This window comes from Salvelinus alpinus, chromosome 4, assembly GCF_045679555.1.
Source record: "Salvelinus alpinus chromosome 4, SLU_Salpinus.1, whole genome shotgun sequence".
NCBI classification, from domain to species: domain Eukaryota; kingdom Metazoa; phylum Chordata; class Actinopteri; order Salmoniformes; family Salmonidae; genus Salvelinus; species Salvelinus alpinus.
Window position 1 is genome coordinate 15,749,399 of NC_092089.1, and position 20,587 is coordinate 15,769,985.

The following is a 20,587-nucleotide window of genomic DNA, read 5'->3' on the forward strand; positions in this document are numbered from 1 at the left end:
GATAATGGTGGTAGAGTGATTGTCCTAACTCATACACTGGGATAATGGTGGTAGAGTGATTGTCCTAACTCATACACTGGGATAATGGCGGTGGTAGAGTGATTGTCCTAACTCATACACTGGGATAATGGTGGTGGTAGAGTGATTGTCCTAACTCATATACTGGGATAATGGTGGTAGAGTGATTGTCCTAACTCATACACTGGGATAATGGTGGTGGTAGAGTGATTGTCCTAACTCATATACTGGGATAATGGTGGTAGAGTGATTGTCCTAACTCATACACTGGGATAATGGCGGTGGTAGAGTGATTGTCCTAACTCATACACTGGGATAATGGTGGTAGAGTGATTGTCCTAACTCATACACTGGGATAATGGCGGTGGTAGAGTGATTGTCCTAACTCATACACTGGGATAATGGTGGTAGAGTGATTGTCCTAACTCATACACTGGGATAATGGTGGTAGAGTGATTGTCCTAACTCATACACTGGGATAATGGTGGTAGAGTGATTGTCCTAACTCATACACTGGGATAATGGTGGTGGTAGAGTGATTGTCCTAACTCATACACTGGGATAATGGTGGTAGAGTGATTGTCCTAACTCATACACTGGGATAATGGTGGTGGTAGAGTGATTGTCCTAACTCATACACTGGGATAATGGTGGTAGAGTGATTGTCCTAACTCATACACTGGGATAATGGCGGTGGTAGAGTGATTGTCCTAACTCATACACTGGGATAATGGTGGTAGAGTGATTGTCCTAACTCATACACTGGGATAATGGTGGTGGTAGAGTGATTGTCCTAACTCATACACTGGGATAATGGTGGTAGAGTGATTGTCCTAACTCATACACTGGGATAATGGCGGTGGTAGAGTGATTGTCCTAACTCATACACTGGGATAATGGTGGCGGTAGAGTGATTGTCCTAACTCATACACTGAGATAATGGTGGTAGAGTGATTGTCCTAACTCATATACTGGGATAATGGTGGTAGAGTGATTGTCCTAACTCATACACTGGGATAATGGTGGTAGAGTGATTGTCCTAACTCATACACTGGGATAATGGTGGTAGAGTGATTGTCCTAACTCATACACTGGGATAATGGTGTTGAGTGATTGTCCTAACTCATACACTGGGATAATGGTGGTAGAGTGATTGTCCTAACTCATACACTGGGATAATGGTGGTGGTAGAGTGATTGTCCTAACTCATATACTGGGATAATGGTGGTAGAGTGATTGTCCTAACTCATACACTGGGATAATGGCGGTGGTAGAGTGATTGTCCTAACTCATACACTGGGATAATGGTGGTAGAGTGATTGTCCTAACTCATACACTGGGATAATGGCGGTGGTAGAGTGATTGTCCTAACTCATACACTGGGATAATGGTGGTAGAGTGATTGTCCTAACTCATACACTGGGATAATGGTGGTAGAGTGATTGTCCTAACTCATACACTGGGATAATGGTGGTAGAGTGATTGTCCTAACTCATACACTGGGATAATGGTGGTGGTAGAGTGATTGTCCTAACTCATACACTGGGATAATGGTGGTAGAGTGATTGTCCTAACTCATACACTGGGATAATGGTGGTAGAGTGATTGTCCTAACTCATACACTGGGATAATGGTGGTAGAGTGATTGTCCTAACTCATACACTGGGATAATGGTGGTGGTAGAGTGAATGTCCTAACTCATACACTGGGATAATGGTGGTAGAGTGATTGTCCTAACTCATACACTGGGATAATGGTGGTAGAGTGATTGTCCTAACTCATACACTGGGATAATGGCGGTGGTAGAGTGATTGTCCTAACTCATACACTGGGATAATGGTGGTGGTAGAGTGATTGTCCTAACTCATATACTGGGATAATGGTGGTAGAGTGATTGTCCTAACTCATACACTGGGATAATGGTGGTGGTAGAGTGATTGTCCTAACTCATATACTGGGATAATGGTGGTAGAGTGATTGTCCTAACTCATACACTGGGATAATGGCGGTGGTAGAGTGATTGTCCTAACTCATACACTGGGATAATGGTGGTAGAGTGATTGTCCTAACTCATACACTGGGATAATGGCGGTGGTAGAGTGATTGTCCTAACTCATACACTGGGATAATGGTGGTAGAGTGATTGTCCTAACTCATACACTGGGATAATGGTGGTAGAGTGATTGTCCTAACTCATACACTGGGATAATGGTGGTAGAGTGATTGTCCTAACTCATACACTGGGATAATGGTGGTGGTAGAGTGATTGTCCTAACTCATACACTGGGATAATGGTGGTAGAGTGATTGTCCTAACTCATACACTGGGATAATGGTGGTGGTAGAGTGATTGTCCTAACTCATACACTGGGATAATGGTGGTAGAGTGATTGTCCTAACTCATACACTGGGATAATGGCGGTGGTAGAGTGATTGTCCTAACTCATACACTGGGATAATGGTGGTAGAGTGATTGTCCTAACTCATACACTGGGATAATGGTGGTGGTAGAGTGATTGTCCTAACTCATACACTGGGATAATGGTGGTAGAGTGATTGTCCTAACTCATACACTGGGATAATGGCGGTGGTAGAGTGATTGTCCTAACTCATACACTGGGATAATGGTGGCGGTAGAGTGATTGTCCTAACTCATACACTGAGATAATGGTGGTAGAGTGATTGTCCTAACTCATATACTGGGATAATGGTGGTAGAGTGATTGTCCTAACTCATACACTGGGATAATGGTGGTAGAGTGATTGTCCTAACTCATACACTGGGATAATGGTGGTAGAGTGATTGTCCTAACTCATACACTGGGATAATGGTGTTGAGTGATTGTCCTAACTCATACACTGGGATAATGGTGGTAGAGTGATTGTCCTAACTCATACACTGGGATAATGGTGGTGGTAGAGTGATTGTCCTAACTCATATACTGGGATAATGGTGGTAGAGTGATTGTCCTAACTCATACACTGGGATAATGGCGGTGGTAGAGTGATTGTCCTAACTCATACACTGGGATAATGGTGGTAGAGTGATTGTCCTAACTCATACACTGGGATAATGGCGGTGGTAGAGTGATTGTCCTAACTCATACACTGGGATAATGGTGGTAGAGTGATTGTCCTAACTCATACACTGGGATAATGGTGGTAGAGTGATTGTCCTAACTCATACACTGGGATAATGGTGGTAGAGTGATTGTCCTAACTCATACACTGGGATAATGGTGGTGGTAGAGTGATTGTCCTAACTCATACACTGGGATAATGGTGGTAGAGTGATTGTCCTAACTCATACACTGGGATAATGGTGGTAGAGTGATTGTCCTAACTCATACACTGGGATAATGGTGGTAGAGTGATTGTCCTAACTCATACACTGGGATAATGGTGGTGGTAGAGTGATTGTCCTAACTCATATACTGGGATAATGGTGGTAGAGTGATTGTCCTAACTCATACACTGGGATAATGGCGGTGGTAGAGTGATTGTCCTAACTCATACACTGGGATAATGGTGGTAGAGTGATTGTCCTAACTCATACACTGGGATAATGGCGGTGGTAGAGTGATTGTCCTAACTCATACACTGGGATAATGGTGGTAGAGTGATTGTCCTAACTCATACACTGGGATAATGGTGGTGGTAGAGTGATTGTCCTAACTCATACACTGGGATAATGGTGGTAGAGTGATTGTCCTAACTCATACACTGGGATAATGGTGGTAGAGTGATTGTCCTAACTCATACACTGGGATAATGGTGGTGGTAGAGTGATTGTCCTAACTCATACACTGGGATAATGGTGGTAGAGTGATTGTCCTAACTCATACACTGGGATAATGGCGGTGGTAGAGTGATTGTCCTAACTCATACACTGGGATAATGGTGGTAGAGTGATTGTCCTAACTCATACACTGGGAAAATGGCGGTGGTAGAGTGATTGTCCTAACACATACACTGGGATAATGGTGGTAGAGTGATTGTCCTAACTCATACACTGGGATAATGGTGGTGGTAGAGTGATTGTCCTAACTCATACACTGGGATAATGGTGGTAGAGTGATTGTCCTAACTCATACACTGGGATAATGGCGGTGGTAGAGTGATTGTCCTAACTCATACACTGGGATAATGGTGGCGGTAGAGTGATTGTCCTAACTCATACACTGAGATAATGGTGGTAGAGTGATTGTCCTAACTCATATACTGGGATAATGGTGGTAGAGTGATTGTCCTAACTCATACACTGGGATAATGGTGGTAGAGTGATTGTCCTAACTCATACACTGGGATAATGGCGGTGGTAGAGTGATTGTCCTAACTCATACACTGGGATAATGGTGGTAGAGTGATTGTCCTAACTCATACACTGGGAAAATGGCGGTGGTAGAGTGATTGTCCTAACTCATACACTGGGATAATGGTGGTAGAGTGATTGTCCTAACTCATACACTGGGATAATGGTGGTGGTAGAGTGATTGTCCTAACTCATACACTGGGATAATGGTGGTAGAGTGATTGTCCTAACTCATACACTGGGATAATGGTGGTGGTAGAGTGATTGTCCTAACTCATACACTGGGATAATGGTGGCGGTAGAGTGATTGTCCTAACTCATACACTGGGATAATGGTGGTAGAGTGATTGTCCTAACTCATACACTGGGATAATGGTGGTAGAGTGATTGTCCTAACTCATACACTGGGATAATGGTGGTAGAGTGATTGTCCTAACTCATACACTGGGATAATGGTGGTAGAGTGATTGTCCTAACTCATACACTGGGATAATGGTGTTGAGTGATTGTCCTAACTCATACACTGGGATAATGGTGGTAGAGTGATTGTCCTAACTCATACTCTGGGATAATGGTGGTAGAGTGATTGTCCTAACTCATACTCTGGGATAATGGTGTTGAGTGATTGTCCTAACTCATACATGTCTGCTGTGTTTGTACATAACACCTACTGCTTTCAACCAAAGACACAGATCTGCTGAGTGTTCATGACGTCACACCATGTACAGTGTGAGTGAGAAGTGTGTGGGCTTGAGTTAAAAAGACTGCTAACTCAGTTACCTCCCACACATAGCTCTAGATCATCTAACCTGTTATACCTCAGGGACAATATCCACCACTCTGTCTCTAACCTGTTATACCTCAGGGACAATATCCACCACTCTGTCTCTAACCTGTTTTACCTCAGGGACAATATCCACCACTCTGTCTCTAACCCGTTTTACCTCAGGGACAATATCCACCACTCTGTCTCTAACCCGTTTTACCTCAGGGACAATATCCACCACTCTGTCTCTAACCTGTTATACCTCAGAGACAATATCCACCACTCTGTCTCTAACCTGATTTACCTCAGGGACAATATCCACCACTCTGTATCTAACCTGTTTTACCTCAGGGACAATATCCACCACTCTGTCTCTAACCTGTTTTACCTCAGGGACAATATCTACCACTCTGTCTCTGACCTGTTTTACCTCAGGGACAATATCCACCACTCTGTCTCTAACCCGTTTTACCTCAGGGACAATATCCACCACTCTGTCTCTAACCTGTTTTACCTCAGGGACAATATCCACCACTCTGTCTCTAACCTGTTTTACCTCAGGGACAATATCCACCACTCTGTCTCTAACCCGTTTTACCTCAGGGACAATATCCACCACTCTGTTTCTAACCCGTTTTACCTCAGGGACAATATCTACCACTCTGTCTCTAACCTGTTATACCTCAGGGACAATATCCACCACTCTGTCTCTAACCTGTTTTACCTCAGGGACAATATCTACCACTCTGTCTCTAACCTGTTATACCTCAGGGACAATATCCACCACTCTGTCTCTAACCTGATTTACCTCAGGGACAATATCCACCGCTCTGTCTCTAACCCGTTTTACCTCAGGGACAATATCCACCACTCTGTCTCTAACCTGTTTTACCTCAGGGACAATATCCACCACTCTGTCTCTAACCCGTTTTACCTCAGGGACAATATCCACCACTCTGTCTATAGAGGTGAATTATAGAATAATGGGGAGCTGTAGAGAATAATAGTTGGGGGGGGGGGGGGGGGGGGTCTGTCTCTCCTTGACATCACAGCACCTCTCCCTCTCTCACATCAGCATGTATGAAGCCAGGCGCTAAGCCGGGTTGGACATAACTAATGTAAAACACTTCAGAGGCTGAGGGCTGCACTGTAGGAAAAGAGAGCACAGTGAAATCTGGCTGGGCCAGGTTAGAACAGGGAAGTACAGTGAAGTCTGGCAGGGCCAGGTTAGAACAGGGAAGTCTGGCTGGGCCAGGTCAGAACAGGGAAGCACAGTGAAGTCTGGCTGGGCCAGGTTAGAACAGGGAAGCACAGGGAAGTCTGGCTGGGCCAGGTTAGAACAGGGAAGCACAGTGAAGTCTGGCTGGGCCAGGTCAGAACAGGGAAGCACAGTGAAGTCTGGCTGGGCCAGGTTAGAACAGGGAAGCACAGGGAAGTCTGGCTGGGCCAGGTTAGAACAGGGAAGCACAGGGAAGTCTGTCTGGGCCAGGTTAGAACAGGGATGCACAGGGAAGTCTGGCTGGGCCAGGTTAGTACAGGGAAGAACAGTGAAGTCTGGCTGGGCCAGGTTAGAACAGGGAAGCACAGGGAAGTCTGGCTGGGCCAGGTTAGAACAGGGAAGCACAGGGAAGTCTGTCTGGGCCAGGTTAGAACAGGGATGCACAGGGAAGTCTGGCTGGGCCAGGTTAGTACAGGGAAGAACAGTGAAGTCTGGCTGGGCCAGGTTAGAACAGGGAAGCACAGGGAAGTCTGGCTGGGCCAGGTTAGAACAGGGAAGCACAGGGAAGGCTGGCTGGGCCAGGTCAGAACAGGGAAGCACAGTGAAGTCTGGCTGGGCTAGGTTAGAACAGGGAAGTACAGTGAAGTCTGGCTGGGCCAGGTTAGAACAGGGAAGCACAGTGAAGTCTGGCTGGGCCAGGTTAGAACAGGGAAGTACAGTGAAGTCTGGCTGGGCCAGGTTAGAACAGGGAAGCACAGTGAAGTCTGGCTGGGCCAGGCTAGAACAGGGAAGCACAGTGAAGTCTGGCTGGGCCAGGTCAGAACAGTGAAGTCTGGCTGGGCCAGGTCAGAACAGGGAAGTACAGTGAAGTCTGGCTGGGCCAGGTTAGAACAGGGAAGCACAGGGAAGTCTGGCTGGGCCAGGTTAGAACAGGGAAGAACAGTGAAGTCTGGCTGGGCCAGGTTAGAACAGGGAAGCACAGGGAAGTCTGGCTGGGCCAGGTTAGAACAGGGAAGCACAGGGAAGTCTGGCTGGGCCAGGTCAGAACAGGGAAGCACAGTGAAGTATGGCTGGGCCAGGTCAGAACAGGGAAGTACAGGGAAGTCTGGCTGGGCCAGGTCAGAACAGGGAAGCACAGTGAAGTCTGGCTGGGCCAGGTCAGAACAGGGAAGAACAGTGAAGTCTGGCTGGGCCAGGTCAGAACAGGGAAGAACAGTGAAGTCTGGCTGGGCCAGGTTAGAACAGTGAAGTCTGGCTGGGCCAGGTTAGAACAGTGAAGTCTGGCTGGGCCAGGTTAGAACAGTGAAGTCTGGCTGGGCCAGGTTAGAACAGTGAAGTCTGGCTGGGCCAGGTTAGAACAGGGAAGAACAGTGAAGTCTGGCTAGGCCAGGTTAGAACAGGGAAGCACAGTGAAGTCTGGCTGGGCCAGGTCAGAACAGGGAAGCACAGTGAAGTCTGGCTGGGCCAGGTCAGAACAGGGAAGAACAGTGAAGTCTGGCTGGGCCAGGTCAGAACAGGGAAGAACAGTGAAGTCTGGCTGGGCCAGGTTAGAACAGTGAAGTCTGGCTGGGCCAGGTTAGAACAGTGAAGTCTGGCTGGGCCAGGTTAGAACAGTGAAGTCTGGCTGGGCCAGGTTAGAACAGTGAAGTCTGGCTGGGCCAGGTTAGAACAGGGAAGAACAGTGAAGTCTGGCTGGGCCAGGTTAGAACAGGGAAGCACAGGGAAGTCTGGCTGGGCCAGGTTAGAACAGGGAAGTCTGGCTGGGCCAGGTTAGAACAGTGAAGTCTGGCTGGGCCAGGTTAGAACAGGGAAGTCTGGCTGGGCCAGGTTAGAACAGGGAAGTCTGGCTGGGCCAGGTCAGAACAGGGAAGTCTGGCTGGGCCAGGTCAGAACAGGGAAGTCTGGCTGGGCCAGGTCAGAACAGGGAAGTCTGGCTGGGCCAGGTTAGAACAGGGAAGTCTGGCTGGGCCAGGTCAGAACAGGGAAGTCTGGCTGGGCCAGGTCAGAACAGGGAAGGATTCAGCAGGGAATAGCTCTTAGCTCTACTATAGTCTACTCTCTATTGAGGTGAATTGTAATTCAACACGATCATTTTCCACCTGCCAGATTTCAGGCGGGCCTACGGAGGGGAAGCTGTTATGACTACAGGGGTGTGTGTGTGTGTGTGTGTGTGTGTGTGTGTGTGTGTGTGTGTGTGTGTGTGTGTGTGTGTGTGTGTGTGTGTGTGTGTGTGTGTGTGTGTGTATGAATACAGGTGTGTGTGTGTGTGTTTACAGGTGTTAGCCCCCGTGGTACAACTTGTTGCCGAAGCGTGTTACTAAGTCGTGGAAATCTGCTGCCATTACATTTCGGATACCGTCTGGCTGTGAACTGCCTTCGCCCCAAATCCTTCACACCTCTCTCTTTATCTATCTATCGCTCTGTCTCTCTATCTATCTATCGCTCTGTCTCTCTCTCTCTATCTATCTATCGCTCTCTCTCTCTCTTTATCTATCTATCGCTCTCTCTCTCTATCTATCTATCACTCTGTCTCTCTCTCTCTATCTCTCTCTCTCTCTCTCTATCTATCTATCGCTCTGTCTCTCTCTCTCTATCTATCGCTCTGTCTCTCTCTCTATCTATCTATCGCTCTCTCTCTCTCTCTATCTATCTATCACTCTCTCTCTCTCTTTATCTATCTATCACTCTGTCTCTCTCTCTCTATCGCTCTCTCTCTCTCTTTATCTATCTATCACTCTGTCTCTCTCTCTCTATCGCTCTCTCTCTCTCTTTATCTATCTATCACTCTGTCTCTCTCTATCTATCGCTCTCTCTCTCTCTCTATCTATCTATCGCTCTCTCTCTCTCTTTATCTATCTATCGCTCTCTCTCTCTCTCTATCGCTCTGTCTCTCTCTCTCTATCTATCTATCGCTCTGTCTCTCTCTCTCTATCTATCTATCGCTCTGTCTCTCTCTATCTATCTATCGCTCTGTCGCTCTCTCTTTTCATTAAATAATCTGCAGAGAGCTAAAATAAACTAATTGGGAGATAATATTTAAGAATTCCATCTGTACTTTAGCCTCTGTGGAGCGAAGGCTTATGGGAGAAAAGGGGGCCCTCCTGGCTGCTAAGTGCCGGCTCCGAGGGAAGGAGCTGAGGAGGGAGTGAAAGGAGGAAGGGAGCGAGGTATTCCCCTCTGAGGTCACGACTCATTTCCTCCGCCAAATGAGGCAGGAGCAGAGATAAAGCAGAGAGCTCTCCAAAGACTGAGGTGAGGTGGCCTGAGTTTCAACGTATTCTCTCTCCCGTGTAGCTCAGACCAAGACGCCTCATTGATCTCTGACCCGTCAACACTCACACACAGGCTTAACCCAGAGCCAGGCAGGCAGGCAGGCAGGCAGGCACGCACATATATATATATCCAGGCACGTCTAGCTCCAGACCTCAGGGTCTGTGGATATCCAGGCACGTCTACCTCCAGACCTCAGGGTCTGTGGATATCCAGGCACGTCTACCTCCAGACCTCAGGGTCTGTGGATATCCAGGCATGTCTACCTCCAGACCTCAGGGTCTGTGGATATCCAGGCACGTCTACCTCCAGACCTCAGGGTCTGTGGATATCCAGGCACGTCTAGCTCCAGACCTCAGGGTCTGTGGATATCCAGGTATGTCTACCTCCAGACCTCAGGGTCTGTGGATATCCAGGCATGTCTACCTCCAGACCTCAGGGTCTGTGGATATCCAGGTATGTCTACCTCCAGACCTCAGGGTCTGTGGATATCCAGGCATGTCTACCTCATTCCCTTGTGGTCACCAATCATAAGTCTCTATTCACTTCCTGTCATCTGTGGGTCACCAATTACAAGGCCTCATTCCCTTGAGGTCACCAATCATAAGTCTCTATTCACTTCCTGTCATCTGTGGGTCACCAACCACAAGGCCTCATTCACAGGCCAGTCATTGTGATTGGGTGGTGTTACAATACAAACATCTATCACATCTCTCACATGATATAATACGTCTGTTGTAACTCACTCACCACATCGTGACCAGAAACCAGAGACTCTTTCACAGTTCTTCTATCACCTGCAGTCTCTTAACAGGCCTTGGGATCTCAGCTGTCACCTCATCTGTGGGGTTTGATTTCAGATCACGTGTCCCACCCATGCAGACTAAGGTAAAGTGACTGCACCGATCCCCCTTCCATGGGTTACAGACAGGTGACTCTAGTTCTGGCTACGCATGGTTATAACATCCAGACAGGTGACTCTAGTTCTGGCTACGCATGGTTATAACATCCAGACAGGTGACTCTAGTTCTGGCCACGCATGGTTATAACACCCAGACAGGTGACTCTAGTTCTGGCTACGCATGGTTATAACATCCAGACAGGTGACTCTAGTTCTGGCTACGCATGGTTATAACATCCAGACAAGGTTACTCTAGTTCTGGCTACGCATGGTTATAACATCCAGACAAGGTGACTCTAGTTCTGGCTACGCATTCAGACAAGGTGACTCGAGTTCTGGCTACGCATGGTTATAACATCCAGACAAGGTGACTCGAGTTCTGGCTACGCATGGTTATAACATCCAGACAAGGTGACTCTAGTTCTGGCTACGCATGGTTATAACATCCAGACAAGGTGACTCGAGTTCTGGCTACGCATGGTTATAACATTCAGACAAGGTGACTCTAGTTCTGGCTACGCATGGTTATAACATCCAGACAAGGTGACTCTAGTTCTGGCTACGCATGGTTATAACATCCAGACAAGGTGACTCTAGTTCTGGCTACGCATGGTTATAACATCCAGACAAGGTGACTCGAGTTCTGGCTACGCATGGTTATAACATCCAGACAAGGTGACTCTAGTTCTGGCTACGCATGGTTATAACATCCAGACAAGGTGACTCGAGTTCTGGCTACGCATGGTTATAACATTCAGACAAGGTGACTCTAGTTCTGGCTACGCATGGTTATAACATCCAGACAAGGTGACTCTAGTTCTGGCTACGCATGGTTATAACATCCAGACAGGTGACTCTAGTTCTGGCTACGCATGGTTATAACATCCAGACAAGGTTACTCTAGTTCTGGCTACGCATGGTTATAACATCCAGACAAGGTGACTCTAGTTCTGGCTACGCATGGTTATAACATCCAGACAAGGTGACTCTAGTTCTGGCTACGCATGGTTATAACATCCAGACAGGTGACTCTAGTTCTGGCTACGCATGGTTATAAGATCCAGACAAGGTGACTCTAGTTCTGGCTACGCATGGTTATAACATACAGACAAGGTGACTCTAGTTCTGGCTACGCATGGTTATAACATACAGACAGGTGACTCTAGTTCTGGCTACGCATGGTTATAACATCCAGACAGGTGACTCTAGATCTGGCCACGCATGGTTATAACATCCAGACAAGGTGACTCTAGTTCTGGCTACACATGGTTATAACATCCAGACAAGGTGACTCTAGTTCTGGCTACGCATGGTTATAACATCCAGACAGGTGACTCTAGTTCTGGCTACGCATGGTTATAACATCCAGACAGGTGACTCTAGTTCTGGCTACGCATGGTTATAACATCCAGACAGGTGACTCTAGTTCTGGCTACGCATGGTTATAACATCCAGACAGGTGACTCTAGTTCTGGATACGCATGGTTATAACATCCAGACAAGGTGACTCTAGTTCTGGCTACACATGGTTATAACATCCAGACAAGGTGACTCTAGTTCTGGCTACGCATGGTTATAACATCCAGACAGGTGACTCTAGTTCTGGCTACGCATGGTTATAACATCCAGACAGGTGACTCTAGTTCTGGCTACGCATGGTTATAACATCCAGACAGGTGACTCTAGTTCTGGCTACGCATGGTTATAACATCCAGACAGGTGACTCTAGTTCTGGCTACGCATGGTTATAACACCCACACAAGGGCAACAACACGTCACAGTAAACCGAGGCTGTTGTTCTGTCATGAAAGAGAGGAAGAGGAGAGGATGATGTCAGACTAGAGAGATTCTAGGATCCTCCCTGAGAGCCTGAGGCTGCTGAGGAGGGGGTCTGTCAGGCAGACTGGGCAGCTTGGAGAGCTGTCTGTCTGGTATAGTCTCTGGTTGTCTGTCTGGTATAGTCTCTGGTTGTCTGTCTGGTATAGTCTCTGGTTGTCTGTCTGGTATAGTCTCTGGTCGTCCAGCCCTGTCTCCCTATGTCTCCCTATGTCTCTGTCTGTCTGGTATAGTCTCTGGTCATCCAGCCCTGTGTCCCTATGTCTCTGTCTGTCTGGTACAGTCTCTGGTTGTCCAACCTGTCTGTCTCCCTGCCTCCCTCTCAGGGGTCCTGGGTCTCTGAGTGGGGTATGATGCTGCAAAGGGCTGGCAATCCCACCCTTGTGGTGAGTGTGTAGAGTGTGTGTGTGTGTGTGTGTGTGTGTGTGTGTGTGTGTGTGTGTGTGTGTGTAGTAGAGTGTGTGTACTCAGCAATTAGCCCTGCTTCAGTGTCTTAATACCCAGTAGTTCCAGGTGTTGCGCACACACACACACACACACACACACACACACACACACACACACACACACACACACACACACACACACACACACACACACACACACACACACACACACACACACACACACACACACACACACACACACACACACACACACGTAGATCTGCCTTCCTGTCTGTCTGAATGGTTCAAGCATCCTTACCCACCATGAATACAGATCTACAGCGGTGGTTATGAAGCGCTCGGCAAGACACTTTTAATGGCAATTTGATTTTTCATGGCGCCGGCTTGTTGACAGACATAATGCAGGTGTATTATTGTGTTTCAGCTGCAACCTCGGAGCCCGGAATACGCCCGCCCGGAACACGCCCGCCCGCCCCAAGCCCGCCCGCCCGCCCCAAGCCCGCCCGCACCACGCCCGCCCGCACCACGCCCGCCCGCGAGCCATGCAGAAGGGTTGGCATTTCAAAGTGCCAGGAAGAGAGGAAAGAGAAGGAAGAGACCTTGAAAGACAGAGAGGGTGAAAGAGAGAGAGAGAGAGAGGGTGGGGGAGAGAGAGAGAGAAAGGGTGAAAGAGAGAGAGAAGGGGTGGGGGAGAGAGAGAGTGGGGGAGAGGGGGTGGGGGAGAGAGAGAGTGGGGGAGAGAGGGTGGGGGAGAGAGAGAGAGGGAGGGTGAAAGAGAGAGAGAGGGGGTGGGGGAGAGAGAGAGTGGGGGAGAGAGGGTGGGGGAGAGAGGGTGGGGGAGAGAGAGAGAGGGTGAAAGAGAGAGAGAGGGGGTGGGGGAGAGAGAGAGTGGGGGAGAGAGGGTGGGGGAGAGAGAGAGAGGGTGAAAGAGAGAGAGAGAGAAGGGGAGAGAGAGAGTGAAAGAGAGAGAGAGAGGGACGTTGGAGGGGACACATTATTGGAAGGAGGGGAAAGAGTGAAAGAGAGAGAGAGAGAGAGATGGTGGGGAGAGAGAGAGATGGTGGGGGAGAGAGAGTGAAAGAGAGAGAGAGAGGGGGGTTGGAGGGGGAACAATATTGTAAGGAGGAGAAAGAGAGAGAGAGAGGGGGTAGGGGAGAGAGGAGTGAGGGGAGGCTGGCTGAGGAGGGTGAGGTCCTTTCATCAGTCATGTCTGGATGGATGGAGCAGCTTGTTCTCCCCCCCTCTGCAAATCCTTCCTTTCCTCAATGCTGTTGTTTGAATAGAGCTGGTTATTTGGAGGTGCACTTGCTGTGGCAGAGAGCAGGCGCTCCTCATTTGTAAGAGTGTTCACAACAGCCTTCCTCTCCTTTCAGAGGCCCCTGCCCAGGAGCAGACACCGTAATGAGTCCTTTGGTCGGGCACAATGGGGGAAAACACTTTCTATCAAGGTGAATGTATGGGGAGGCCAGGAGAGGAGCAGAGAGGAGAGATGAAGGAGAGGAGAGATGGGAGAGATGAAGGAGAGGAAGATGGGAACGCTCTGGGAGTGGTCATTTTGAAACACTTTTCATTAAATAAAGAATAAAAAAAGATCCTGGCACCGTCTTTATCAAATAATTCACAATAATGACAAACAAAAAAGTAGCATTGAAGTAAACAAACCTCAAAATGAGAGAAAACATATTTTCATTTGGAACAGAATGACCTTTACTGTCCATGACAACACACTATAGTAGATAGCATGATTATAGAACGTACCAGCCTTGGTGTACTCGGCAAAAAACATGGAATCCTACAGTGAGCAAAGAGTGACTGCTGTGTGTGTGTGTGTGTGTGTGTGTGTGTGTGTGTGTGTGTGTGTGTGTGTGTGTGTGTGTGTGTGTGTGTGTTTACAGTTCTGCAACAAGGCAGATCCCAACGTTGTTTAGCCACTGAACAGACCCACCAACCAACACACTGTACCGGGTCACTGATTATGTACTGGGTCACTGATTATGTACTGGGTCACTGATTATGTACTGGGTTACTGATTATGTACTGGGTCACTGATTATGTACTGGGTCACTGATTATGTACTGGGTCACTGATTATGTACTGGGTCACTGATTATGTACTGGGTTACTGATTATGTACTGGGTCACTGATTATGTACTGGGTCACTGATTATGTACTGGGTCACTGATTATGTACAGGGTCACTGATTATGTACCGGGTCACTGATTATGTACCGGGTCACTGATTATGTACCGGGTCACTGATTATGTACCGGGTCACTGATTATGTACTGGGTCACTGATTATGTACTGGGTCACTGTACTGGGTCACTGATTATGTACTGGGTCACTGATTATGTACTGGGTCACTGTACTGGGTCACTGATTATGTACTGGGTCACTGAGGTTACCAGTCTCTTGTTGTCCTGTCTGATTATGTACTGGGTCACTGAGATCACCAGTCTCTTGTTGTCCTGTCTGATTATGTACTGGGTCACTGAGATCACCAGTCTCTTGTTGTCCTGTCTGATTATGTACTGGGTCACTGAGATCACCAGTCTCTTGTCCTGTCTGATTATGTCCTGGGTCACTGAGATCACCAGTCTCTTGTTGTCCTGTCTGATTATGTACTGGGTCACTAAGATCACCAGTCTCTTGTCCTGTCTGATTATGTACTGGGTCACTGAGATCACCAGTCTCTTGTTGTCCTGTCTGATTATGTACTGGGTCACTGAGGTTACCAGTCTCTTGTCCTGTCTGATTATGTACTGGGTCACTGAGATCACCAGTCTATTGTTGTCCTGTCTGATTATGTACTGGTTCACTGAGATCACCAGTATCTTGTCCTGTCTGATTATGTACTGGGTCACTGAGATCACCAGTCTCTTGTTGTCCTGTCTGATTATGTACTGGGTCACTGAGATCCACCAGTCTCGTGTTGTCCTGTCTGATTATGTAATGGGTCACTGAGATCACCAGTCTCTTGTCCTGTCTGATTATGTACTGGGTCACTGAGATCACCAGTCTCTTGTTGTCCTGTCTGATTATGCACTGGGTCACTGAGATCACCAGTCTCTTGTTGTCCTGTCTGATTATGTGCTGGGACACTGATGTTACCAGTCTCTTGTTGTCCTGTCTGACTATGTGCTGGGTCACTGAGATCACCAGTCTCTTGTTGTCCTGTCTGATTATGTACTGGGTCACCAGTCTCTTGTTGTCCTGTCTGATTATGTGCTGGGTCACTGAGGTTACCAGTCTCTTGTTGTCCTGTCTGATTATGTGATGGGTCACTGAGATCACCAGTCTTTTGTTGTCCTGTCTGATTATGTACTGGGTCACCAGTCTCTTGTTGTCCTGTCTGATTATGTGCTGGGTCACTGAGGTTACCAGTCTCTTGTTGTCCTGTCTGATTATGTGATGGGTCACTGAGATCACCAGTCTCTTGTTGTCCTGTCTGATTATGTACTGGGTCACCAGTCTCTTGTTGTCCTGTCTGATTATGTGCTGGGTCACTGAGGTTACCAGTCTCTTGTTGTCCTGTCTGATTATGTACTGGGTCACCAGACTCTTGTTGTCCTGTCTGATTATGTACTGGGTCACCAGATTTTTGTTGTCCTGTCTGATTTGCTGGACTCTTCCAGGTACAGACAGACATAACAATCTAGCCAGAGCAGTTATTGGAAGAACACACACACACACACACACACACACACACACACACACACACACACACACACACACACACACACACACACACACACACACACACACACACACACACACACACAGGGAGCATTAAAAGGACATATTCCCTGTTGCACAATGATGTCATAGTGAGGGATGACAGGTAGAGAAGGGTTAGGGGGAGTCTAGAAACAGATAAAGACAGGTAGAGAAGGGTTAGGGGGAGTCTAGAGACAGATACAGACAGGTAGAGAAGGGTTAGGGGGAGTCTAGAAACAGATAAAGACAGGTAGAGAAGGGTTAGGGGGAGTCTAGAGACAGATACAGACAGGTAGAGAAGGGTTAGGGGAAGTCTAGAGACAGATAAAGACAGGTAGAGAAGGGTTAGGGGGAGTCTAGAGACAGATAAAGACAGGTAGAGAAGGGTTAGGGGAAGTCTAGAGACAGATAAAGACAGGTAGAGAAGGGTTAGGGGAAGTCTAGAGACAGATAAAGACAGGTAGAGAAGGGTTAGGGGAGTCTAGAGACAGATAAAGACAGGTAGAGAAGGGTTAGGGGAGTCTAGAGACAGATAAAGACAGGTAGAGAAGGGTTAGGGGAGTCTAGAGACAGATAAAGACAGGTAGAGAAGGGTTAGGGGGAGTCTAGAGACAGATAAAGACAGGTAGAGAAGGGTTAGGGGGAGTCTAGAGACAGATAAAGACAGGTAGAGAAGGGTTAGGGGAGTCTAGAGACAGATAAAGACAGGTAGAGAAGGGTTAGGGGGAGTCTAGAAACAGATAAAGACAGGTAGAGAAGGGTTAGGGGAGTCTAGAGACAGATAAAGACAGGTAGAGAAGGGTTAGGGGAGTCTAGAGACAGATAAAGACAGGTAGAGAAGGGTTAGGGGGAGACTAGAGACAGATAAAGACAGGTAGAGAAGGGTTAGGGGAGTCTAGAGACAGATAAAGACAGGTAGAGAAAGGGTTAGGGGAAGTCTAGAGACAGATAAAGACAGGTAGAGAAGGGTTAGGGGAGTCTAGAGACAGATAAAGACAGGTAGAGAAGGGTTAGGGGAGTCTAGAGACAGATAAAGACAGGTAGAGAAAGGGTTAGGGGAAGTCTAGAGACAGATAAAGACAGGTAGAGAAGGGTTAGGGGGAGTCTAGAGACAGATAAAGACAGGTAGAGAAAGGGTTAGGGGAAGTCTAGAGACAGATAAAGACAGGTAGAGAAAGACTGTGGCTTGACAATGACCAGAAGTGGAGTGAATATTAATTGCTTCCTTACAGGTGGACAGTAGCAGTTGTCCTTCCTGTTTTACCAGCATGCACCTTCCCCAAATCACGTGTTTTCTGCTTTTAAACTAAAATGACCAGAAGTTGAAATAGCAAGCTAAATCAAATCAAAGTTTATTGGTCACGAACCCAGGTTTTCAGATGTTATCGCAGGCGCAGCGAAATGCTTTTGTTTGTAGCTGTAGAGATGTTGTTGACTATATGAACACGAGAGATGGACTTGGTCCACCTCAGAGTAGCCTTCCCTACCGATAGAGTAGCCTTCCCTACCGACAGAGTAGCCTTCCCTACCGACAGAGTAGCCTTCCCTACCGACAGAGTAGCCTTCCCTACCGACAAGAGTAGCCTTCCCTACCGACAGAGTAGCCATCCCTACCGACAGAGTAGCCTTCCCTACCGACAGAGTAGCCTTCCCTACCGACAGAGTAGCCTTCCCTACCGACAGAGTAGCCTTCCCTACTGACAGTGTGAATGAGATATGGACTTGGTCCACCTCAGAGTAGCTTCCCTACCGACAGTGTTAATGAGATATGGACTTGGTCCACCTCAGAGTAGCTTCCCTACCGACAGTGTTAATGAGATATGGACTTGGTCCACCTCAGAGTAGCTTCCCTACCGACAGTGTTAATGAGATATGGACTTGGTCCACCTCAGAGTAGCCTTCCCTACCGACAGTGTGAATGAGATATGGACTTGGTCCACCTCAGAGTAGCTTCCCTACCGACAGTGTTAATGAGATATGGACTTGGTCCACCTCAGAGTAGCTTCCCTACCGACAGTGTTAATGAGATATGGACTTGGTCCACCTCAGAGTAGCCTTCCCTACCGACAGTGTTAATGAGATATGGACTTGGTCCACCTCAGAGTAGCTTCCCTACCGACAGTGTTAATGAGATATGGACTTGGTCCACCTCAGAGTAGCTTCCCTACCGACAGAGTTAATGAGATATGGACTTGGTCCACCTCAGAGTAGCCTTCCCTACCGACAGTGTTAATGAGATATGGACTTGGTCCACCTCAGAGTAGCTTCCCTACCGACAGTGTTAATGAGATATGGACTTGGTCCACCTCAGAGTAGCTTCCCTACCGACAGTGTTAATGAGATATGGACTTGGTCCACCTCAGAGTAGCTTCCCTACCGACAGTGTTAATGAGACATGGACTTGGTCCACCTCAGAGTAGCTTCCCTACCGACAGTGTGAAAATCAAACCACCATTCATCTCTACTACTTCTCTGACTGTGAATCTAAAGGAAGGGTGTCCGAGCTGCTCTTCAACACATGACAAAGAGGACCGTCCCACAACCCCTTTCATCTTCCTGGTGAAATAAGTAGCAGCAACATACCACTTAGCTTCCCCATATTCTCCTGCTCCATTCAACATCAAAACCACGAGGCATCTCTGTCAGACCTGTAATCATGGCTCTGTATGGGCTGGCGTGACAGATCAACAGACAGGGTAAAGATGTGTCTTCTAACCTGCTCGTCATCATGGCTCTGTATGGGCTGGCGTGACAGATCAACAGACAGGGTAAAGATGTCTTCCAACCTGCTCGTCATCATGGCTGACATGGTCTAGGAGACAGGAGAGAGGAGGACATAAATGGGGTCCAATTGAAGTCCTCTCTTCCTCCTCCTCTTCCTCCTCCTCCCACGTCAAGAGGGCCACTGACAGCTTGCTGTGTTTCTCCCCACATGACAGGAGGATTGAGAGACAAGGGGTGCGTCACAAATGGCGGTCTACTCTCTCCGGCTACACGGATAAGACACTCGATAAACCTCAGTTAGAGTTAAATACGTCTGGTAGAATCTTGACGAGATACAAAACATTGAATCATATTACTCCAATGCTAGAGTCTATACACTGGCTTCCTGTTAAAACGAGGGCTGATTTACCAACAAAGCATTACATGGACTTGCTCCTATCTCTCCGATTTGGTCCTGCCGTACATACCTACACATACGCTACGGTCACAAGACGCAGGTCTGAGCGTTCAGCCAGTAACCGAAAGGTTGCTGGATCGAATCCCCGAGCTGACAAGGTAAAAAATCTGTCGTTCTGCCCCTGAACAAGGCAGTTAACCCACTGTTCCCCGGGCGCCGAAGACGGGGATGTAGATTATGGCAGCCCCTCCCGCACCTCCTTGATTCAGAGAGGTTGGGTTAAATGCGGAAGACACATTTCTGTTGTACAACTGACTAGGTATCCCCCTTTCCTTTTCCCTATTGACCCTAGAATGTATAAGTAAACAGCTGTGGAGGCAGGGCTTTCTCCTATAGAGCTCCATTTTATTAGAATGGTCTGCTGATCCACGTGAGAGACGCAGACTGGGTCTCAACCGCTGTCTTATCTGGAGTAATTCTCCTGTCTTATCTGGTGTAATTCTCCTGTCTTATCTGGTGTAATTCTCCTGTCTTATCTGGAGTAATTCTCCTGTCCTATCTGGTGTAATTCTCCTGTCTTGTCTGGTGTAATTCTCCTGTCTTATCTGGTGTAATTCTCCTGTCTTATCTGGTGTAATTCTCCTGTCTTATCTGGTGTAATTCTCCTGTCTTATCTGGTGTAATTCTCCTGTCTTATCTGGTGTAATTCTCCTGTCTTATCTGGTGTAATTCTCCTGTCTTGTCTGGTGTCCTGTGTGATCTTAATTATGCTCCCTGTAATTCTCCCATCTCTCTCTCTCCTCCTGGAGGACCTGAGTCCTAGGACCATGCCTCAGGACTACCTGGTCGGATGTCTCCTGGCTGTCCTCGTCCCCAGTCCACCTGGTCATGCTGCTGATCCAGTTTCTGCTATTCCGGACCTTTGCCACTCAGATGAGTACCCGTGCCGTACACTGTGTCCGTGTGTGTGTGTGCGTGCGTGCGTTAAAGTGTGTGTGTTTGTAGAGAGAGCTTGTGAATGTG

General features: G+C 47.7%; 1 protein-coding gene across 3 annotated transcripts in view; it reads right to left on the reverse strand.

The window, feature by feature from the left end:
* cdkal1 (CDK5 regulatory subunit associated protein 1-like 1) overlaps window positions 1–20,587 on the reverse strand; it is a 1,024,035-nt gene that overhangs the window by 9,373 nt on the left and 994,075 nt on the right. For 2 of the 3 annotated variants that reach the window (XM_071395740.1, XM_071395741.1), the window contains exon 15: window positions 19,160–19,255. The exons of the other annotated variant lie outside the window; for it this stretch is intronic. In XM_071395740.1, coding sequence (XP_071251841.1) covers window positions 19,160–19,255 — 96 coding nt within the window. The remainder of the gene's footprint in view (window positions 1–19,159; window positions 19,256–20,587) is intronic. 3 annotated transcript variants of the gene reach the window in all.